We start from the raw sequence: 7,878 nt of genomic DNA, 5'->3' as shown, positions 1-7,878 counted from the left end.
ATAAACACATTTCATTACACCAAATACACAAAATAATGTTCTTTTTAGCAGCATCATATGACCCCTTTAACAAGGAAAATACTGATTAATGATATTTTTCACCTATATTGCCTTGATTACATCAGCAGAGAAAGTTATAACCTTTTGATGAAAACAAAGATTTTTTTTTTCTATAAAATACTTTGCACTGACAAAGTGTGAACTGTATAAATACAGAGTTCTGGCATGAAACTCTAGAAAATATATGACTAGTGCTTGCCGTAGCAGTTGCAGCTTGCTTCAGGAACCCCCCACCTTCCCCAGCTCCACCTGTATAGATCTGCTATGAGTAGGGCTTCATGATAAATCGCATGCGATATTTAAAGGAACACTCCACTATTTTGACCAAATAAATTAACATTGTCATGTACATTACCATGCCAATCCCTCCGAGAGTTGTCATGACAGAACTTTGATTTCATGGTCTCTTTAGAACATCATTCAATCATTCAATCATTAAAAAAATACTAAACTAGAATAAATCTTATCAAATGTACTCAACATCAAATTTACATTATGACATATAGGTGTATGATATATAATGGTGAGAATATATATGGGCCATTCTACAGAATTGGTCCAAACTGCTGTCCCACAACCAAAAAACACATTTAAAAAGCATTTATGTATTCAAATCTTAGATGTTTACTAAGATCATTCTATTCTCTATTGAAACCCACAATAATATTTAAAATATAAGTAAGCTTAATATATATAAAATCATAATTTATTGGGTACTTTCAATTGGGAGGTGGCTGTCACGAACCCTAACCCCTAAGTTTCAACTTATGAAAATGATATTGAAATAATTTTTTTATTTTTTTCCATTGTTGTTTTTAAAAATATATTTTTGATTCTTTTAAAAAGTGAAGTTCAAAAAAATATTTATTTTATATTTTCTTTGTAAATTATGAAACTTTCTGTTAAAAATGTGTCCCGCATTTTCCATGTCACTACCGAAACAGTGTATGTTTTAGTTCATTGGCTGAGACTGAAATTAACTACACCCCTACATTTATGATCAGGAAATATTTATGTCTCTCTCTCTCTCGTAGATACAGGGTGAGTAGATAGGCCCCATCATTTTGAGTTAAATGTGTTCAAAAGCCTGAAAATCTGTGTGTAACTCTAAGGAACGTCACTACCGAACACCTTTTTTCTGCAATTAAGCGCACTTTTTGGAAGTTTTTCCATATCATTTAATTTTTATGTGTACACAACTGTTCAGAGCTGTGCTAGCTAACCATGTGCTGATTAGCATCTTTGAGATAAGTTTAAAAGTATCTAAAATTGTCACTACCGAAACATTTGGTGGAGTTTCGGTAGTGACATCTTTGTTTTTTTGGGTTTTATCCCATAAAATTGTCCCTACCGAAACAGTCACGACTGAAACATGTTATCATTGTTTTTTAGTACAGTTATGCCGTTTTTTTTTTAGTATTTTAGTTTTTTTTTTGTAGTTTTAGTATGCAAGTTACAATTCTGTAATGTGATGTGGTCGCTACCAAAGCATTACTGTCACTACCGAAAATGTGCAGTCACTACCAAAACATGGGATGTTTTGTCAAAAATAAAGTGTACTGAATTATCAACTAAGATGTTATGATAGTTTTTTGGTTCAATGTATATTCAAATTAATGAATCCTTAATTTTGAACTCAGTATGATCAACTTTTTTCCTTTTACAAAGAAAAATTGGATTCAAAATACAACAAATCTCATAAATTACACTTGAAATATTGTTAGAAATGTAACTGTTACTGATTTACCTCTGAATACATTTATAAAATAGCAAAAAATATATATATTTACAATGTAGATGTAAGCTAAATCTTAATAGGTCAATATAATCCTTCTAATTAAATTATTATTACTGTTTCGGTAGTGACAAATTTGGGAAGGGCAACTATTCCAAAACTCTGAAAATACAATATGAGAATTAACTGCACAATTACTAGAAATGTGTAACTTAGATATTATATACAATTTGCATACATACACATTTTTTGGAAAAAAATTTTTTTTTTCAAGACGTTTTTAACTTTGACTTTTCTATGGCCCATATATATATATATATATATATATAGATAGATAGACAGATAGATAGATAGATAGATAGGTATGTATGTATGTATGTATGTATATTTATATGCAAAAAATAGCACTTACATTATATTAGATTATACATTACTAATATTTATATAACATAACATATTAACATTATAAATATAAATGTGTTTTTTTTCTTAGCGTGTTCTTTTCCTATTTCAGGGGCCTGAATAAACAGGGATATCAGTGTCGGCGTAAGTCATTTTTTTCACATCCTCATTGCTGTAGCGGTTCCTATACAAGTTTCCACTGAATCACTGTCAGGACTCCTCCTACACACTTCTCTCTATTTTTTCCCCAGAATGCAATGCTGCCATCCATAAAAAGTGTATCGACAAAGTCATCGCCAAATGCACAGGCTCAGCAATAAACAGTAAAGAAACCATGGTAAACACAAGGTTCTTTTCATCACCCTTTTATACGATTACATAAAGCACACAAAGTGTTTTGTTTTGTTTATTGTTACTTAACACTCACAAAAGGGTTTTGGTGCCCTGATTTTACAGTAAGTCAGAGACCTTTGGACATTTTGTGCAACTGTAGGCTAATTATAGATTCGGCAAAGCTTTATTAATCTGCAGATGAATGCATAATTATAAATATTTAAGAAAATTAATCATCTTTTTGTCTCAGAATCCTTTCTCTTTCAGTAATTAGTAAATGCCACAAAATAGTTTTTCCAACCTTTACTGAGTCACGCTGAAAATAACGAATGACGTTTTGGACAAATTTTCTTGTTGTCACCTGGTGTGTGAGTGTGTGTATGTGTTCTACACTAAATGTGTGTGCATATGTGTGTGTTTCAGATCCATAAAGAACGTTTTAAGATTGACATGCCTCACAGGTTTAAAGTGTATAACTACATGAGTCCGACATTCTGTGAGCACTGCGGAACCTTGTTGTGGGGTCTTGCTCGGCAGGGCCTTAAATGTGAAGGTGATTCATTACACAACCACATGCCAACTATGAATGTCTAAGGGTCATTCTGTGAAAGGATCATTCTGTGTTTTTCCATTTTGTAAATGTCTATACTATTCTATCAAAAACTGTGTTTAAATAATGTAATTATTACATTCAAATTAGTGCTGTCAAATGATTAATCACGATTAATCACATCCAAAATAAGAGTTTTTGTTCAAATAACATATGTGTGTGTACTGTGTATACATGTATGTTTGTGTATTTATATATACATAATAAATATACACAGTACACACACATTTATTTTGTAAACAAATGTTTTTGGAAGAGATTAATCATGATTAATTGTTTGACAACACTAAATATGTATTATTTAGCTTGAGATGATACAACAAACACAAACATATATACATACATATACATATGTTAGGACGTATGCAATAGAAGTAGTGAATTATTAAAAGGGTATAAATATTTTGTTAATAGAGTTGATGTGCAACCTTGGCCTTTTTAATAATATAAATAAAGAGAATAAAGACAAAGTGTTTAATAAAGTTACTACGTTATATGGGTTATTTAAGATATATAATAGATATAAAAATTTACCATGAGCTATTAATTTGTAAAATATTTTAATCAAGGAGGCAAATGTCGCCTGTTTTGTAGAATGAGCTCTAAGCATTCGTAAGGCCTATTTTATTTGTATAAAATATGGAAAATTCAGTTACATTTAGTTAAAAACCACTAATGTAATTCAAAGTAAATGCAATGCAAAGTAATTGAGTAGAACTCGAAAATCAAGTTTCTAAAATTCAGTTTTTTCACATTTTATATAATTTTATTTGTTAAAATGTCCACATAACATTTTAGACTTCCATTTCAGTTTAATGTTTTGAGTGTTTTCTGTCCTTGCAGAGTGTGGCATGAATGTTCACCATAAATGTCAGAGGAAAGTAGCGAACCTTTGTGGCGTCAACCAGAAGTTAATGGCAGAGGCCCTGGCTATGATTGAGAGCACTCAACAGGTTGGAAGACACATACATTATGAACCACAGATGCTACGCAGCGTGACACAAGCATGTAACAATTGCCACGCCATTTACTGTTGTTTGGTCAATTTTAGTGGATGAAGTCCAGTCATTTCAATAGGAATCTACATGTCCAGGAATTTTGAGTTAGGGCAAAATATTTCTTCAGGCAGCTTTTGTTGTTTTCTGTCAACATTTTGCTAATGTGACCACACATTTAGTTGTCTCTTACAGCTGCAGTTTTAATGTAAGTTAGTTAAACTCTACATGTTAATAGCAAGCTATTTAATAGCACATGGGTTTAATGGCACGTAATTTGAACGTAACTCTATCGCCCCCTTGAGTACTGGAGTTGGTTATGATCTTCATGGCCAGCATTTTCATTAATAGAGACAGTTCCCCCAAAAATGAAAATACTGTCATCATTTACTCACCCTCAAGTTGTTCCAAACCTGTGAATTTCTTTCTTCTGCAAAACACAAAAGAAGATATTTTGAAGAATGTGGGTAACCAAACAGTTTTTGGTCCCCATTGACTTCCATAGTGTTTTTCCCATACTATGTAAGTCAGTGGGGACAAGCAACTGTTGGTTACCCACATTCTTCGAAATATTTTCTTTTCTGTTCAACAGAAGAAAGAAAGTCCTATAGATTTGAAACAACATGAGGGTGAGTAAAAGACTGAATTTTCATTTTTTTAGGTGAACTATTTCTTTAACAAGCCACTCCTAGTACACCAATAGTGCAACAGACTCAAGTCAAGCACAGTTTATTCCAATGGAGTTTGTTATTAGCCTGTTGCTAATCTAACATTGCCATGCTCTAATAAGCATACAAAATAAATACCACACAAATATTGGGTAAAACAGACTATTTTAAGTAGAGTAACAACTTTTGCTTTATATTTTAGTATATAAACGGACGAGTATCTGTTGACACTCGTCCGCCAAGTTGAATGAAAATTTTTACTGAGCGCATCGCAATGCAAAATAAAGCAAAAATGGCAGTTATGTACAATCGGACCACAGGCTAGAAATGCTATAGAGTATGTTTTTTGTCTAACTCAACATAGTACACAGCTGAACACAATGTGACAAAGACTGAATGGCATGAATGACCTGCATTATCATGTGGTGCAGGATGTTTAATCTGATCTATGTGTACGTTTCTTTCCATAGCAGGCTCGCAGCTCGCGGGATAATGAGATTGTTGGTCGAGAGGGTCCAGTGGGCGTAAGTCAGGCAGGGGTCACTAGAGAGCCTTCAGGCCACTTACCAATTTCACCCCTCACGCCTGCACCCCCTCTACCACGCAAAGGTAAATATAACATGCACAAAAACAACATATTCACAATTCTGAATAGATTTGAGTGTCGAACTTGCTACTAACTAAAGATTAATTTGATTTAATCAAATTACTTCAGAAAGAGAGATGTGAAGTCTGTCTCAGTCAGCCACAGAGTTCAGTATTAAGTTCATTGGGACTACATTGGGAGTTGATCATTTCTAGGGTTTTAACATTGCCAAAATTCTTTCAGAAACATTCCCTCTCTGGAAATGACCAGAATTGAACTTATAAGGAACGAGGTAGTGGATCGAGAGGAAGTGGGCACTGAATTCGCTTCAAAGCTCAAGTAACAGTTGATTCCAGTGGAGTTTTACGTTAGCATGTTCCTAACAATGTCATAAGCACAAAAATTATATAGCACCCAAAAACAATGGGTAAAACATTCCATTTTAATTAGATGGGACTATTTTCTGATGATATTTTACAGTATTAGATGTAACATTCTGTAACATTCTCTGATATAATCCACCATAACTGAGCATTCAGGACTTGCCTTATCTGATAAAGATGTGTGAGGTACGGTCTTACCATTTGGCCAGAATGACTTATTAAGTTTAATTTTACTTTCTACCATTTGGAACAGACTTCGCATCCGAGGCACACTTACGGTGCCTACAATTTTGCCTTTCTAAGATTTGCTTACATTTTGGATGGATTAATGCTGTCCTGTTCAATCCATTTATGTCCAAATGTTCTTCTATCCTCCCTACAGAGCATCAAGGTATTTCATGGGACACTCCGGCTGAGGGCCGCAGGCCAAGTCTTGAACAGTCTGAACCCCTGTACACCACCACACGCAAAGAGCATCACAAATTCAACCTAGATCATTTTACTCTGCATAAGATGCTGGGCAAGGGAAGCTTTGGAAAGGTAGGAATAGTGTATTCAACTCCCAGCAAACACATCACAGCAGTGAATTTCCATTTAAACTACAGTATATACTAACTTTTGAAATGGGTCAAACCGATATAAATAACAAACCTTCAGTGAATAACATTTGAATACTACTGTGAGGATGCCAAACAAGAAATTAAACAATCTTGGCAAAACTTTGCCGTAATGAAACTAAACATGGTAATTGTTTGCAATACTATTACCTGGCCAATTTGGATACATGTTTTTAATAATTTAAGGAACTGGCATAAAATCATAGCTCTGCTATACACAGATTTTTTAAACCTTTAGAATCAGAATCAGAATGAGCTTTACTGCCAGGTATGTTTACACATACGAGGAATTTGTTTTAGTGACAGAAGCTCCACAGTGCAACAGAATGACAGTGACAAGACAGGACGCAGATAATAAAAAGAATAATATACAATATGAGGACGGATTCAATGATGGCGGAGTAGTACTTGAACTTCCTCAGCTGGCGAAGGAAGTACAACCTCTGATGGGCCTTTTTAACAATGGACTTAATGTGAGTGTCCCACTTCAGGTCCTGAGAAATTGTGGTGTCCAGGAACCTGAATGTCTCCACTGTCGTTACAGTGCTGTCCATGATGGTGATTGGGGGGAGAGCAGGGGGGTTCCTCTTGAAGTCGAGCGTGTTCAGCTCCAGGTTGTTGTGACTGCACCAGACAGCCAGCTCTTTAACCTCCTGTCTGTAAGCAGACTCGTCTCCATCCTGGATGAGGCCGATGACTGTAGTGTCATCTGCAAACTTCAGGAGCTTGACAGAGGGGTCTTTAGATGTGCAGTCATTGGTGTAGAGGGAGAAGAGCAGTGGGGAGAGGATGCAACCCTGGGCAGCGCCAGTGCTGAGCGTACGGGTGCTGGATGAGAATTTTCCCAGCTTTACTAGCTGCTGCCTGTCTGTCAGGAAGCTGGTGATCCACTGACAGACAGAGGTGGGCAATGATAGCTGAGTTAGTTTGGACAGGAGGAGGTTTGGGATGATGGTGTTGACAGTCGAGCTGAAATCCACAAACAGGATCCTCACATTAGACCCTGGTCTGTCTAGGTGTTGCAGGATGTAGTGCAGTCCCATGCTGACTGCATCATCTACAGACCTGTTTGCTCAGTAGGCAAACTGCAGGGGGTGCAAGACCTGGCGCACCTCGTCTTCGCTGATCTGAATTGCAGGTGTGGGGAGAGGGGGGTTGCTGGAGGTGTGAATGGTTGTGTGGAGAGGTGTTCAGGGCGGGTGTGGGGTGTTTTTTTCAAACCTGCAGTAGAACTCGTTCAGATCGTCTGCCAGTTGCTGATTCTCCACAGTGCTGGGGGATGGTGTCTTGTAATTGGTGACCTTTCCACACTGAAGCAGGGTCACTGGAAATTTGCAGTGAACTATGGTTTGTCATTGTTGTAGGTTAAATGAGTCCTGGTAGGAAAGCACAAGTCTTCACAGAAACTGATATATGATGTTACAGTCTATGTGAGCTCGTCCAGATCGGTGGCAGCAGCTTCAAAAACACTCCAATCAGTGAGGTCGAA

The 7,878-nt window shown here is 36.0% G+C and overlaps 1 protein-coding gene across 3 annotated transcripts in view; it reads left to right on the top strand.

Annotated features, from left to right (window-relative positions):
• Nucleotides 1-7,878, top strand: part of LOC107675981 (protein kinase C theta type-like) — a 23,611-nt gene that overhangs the window by 11,810 nt on the left and 3,923 nt on the right. For 2 of the 3 annotated variants that reach the window (XM_016470499.1, XM_016470497.1), the window contains 6 exons: nt 2,310-2,341; nt 2,449-2,534; nt 2,954-3,083; nt 3,984-4,093; nt 5,274-5,412; nt 6,155-6,312. In XM_016470499.1, coding sequence (XP_016325985.1) covers nt 2,310-2,341; nt 2,449-2,534; nt 2,954-3,083; nt 3,984-4,093; nt 5,274-5,412; nt 6,155-6,312 — 655 coding nt within the window. The remainder of the gene's footprint in view (nt 1-2,309; nt 2,342-2,448; nt 2,535-2,953; nt 3,084-3,983; nt 4,094-5,273; nt 5,413-6,154; nt 6,313-7,878) is intronic. The other variant, XM_016470498.1, reaches the window with a different exon arrangement.

This window comes from Sinocyclocheilus anshuiensis, unplaced genomic scaffold (genome assembly GCF_001515605.1).
Source record: "Sinocyclocheilus anshuiensis isolate Anshui unplaced genomic scaffold, SAMN03320099.WGS_v1.1 scaffold1836, whole genome shotgun sequence".
Classification (NCBI taxonomy): Eukaryota; Metazoa; Chordata; class Actinopteri; order Cypriniformes; family Cyprinidae; genus Sinocyclocheilus; species Sinocyclocheilus anshuiensis.
Note: the sequence above shows the minus strand (reverse complement) of the source record. Positions and strands in the feature narration are given on the sequence as shown.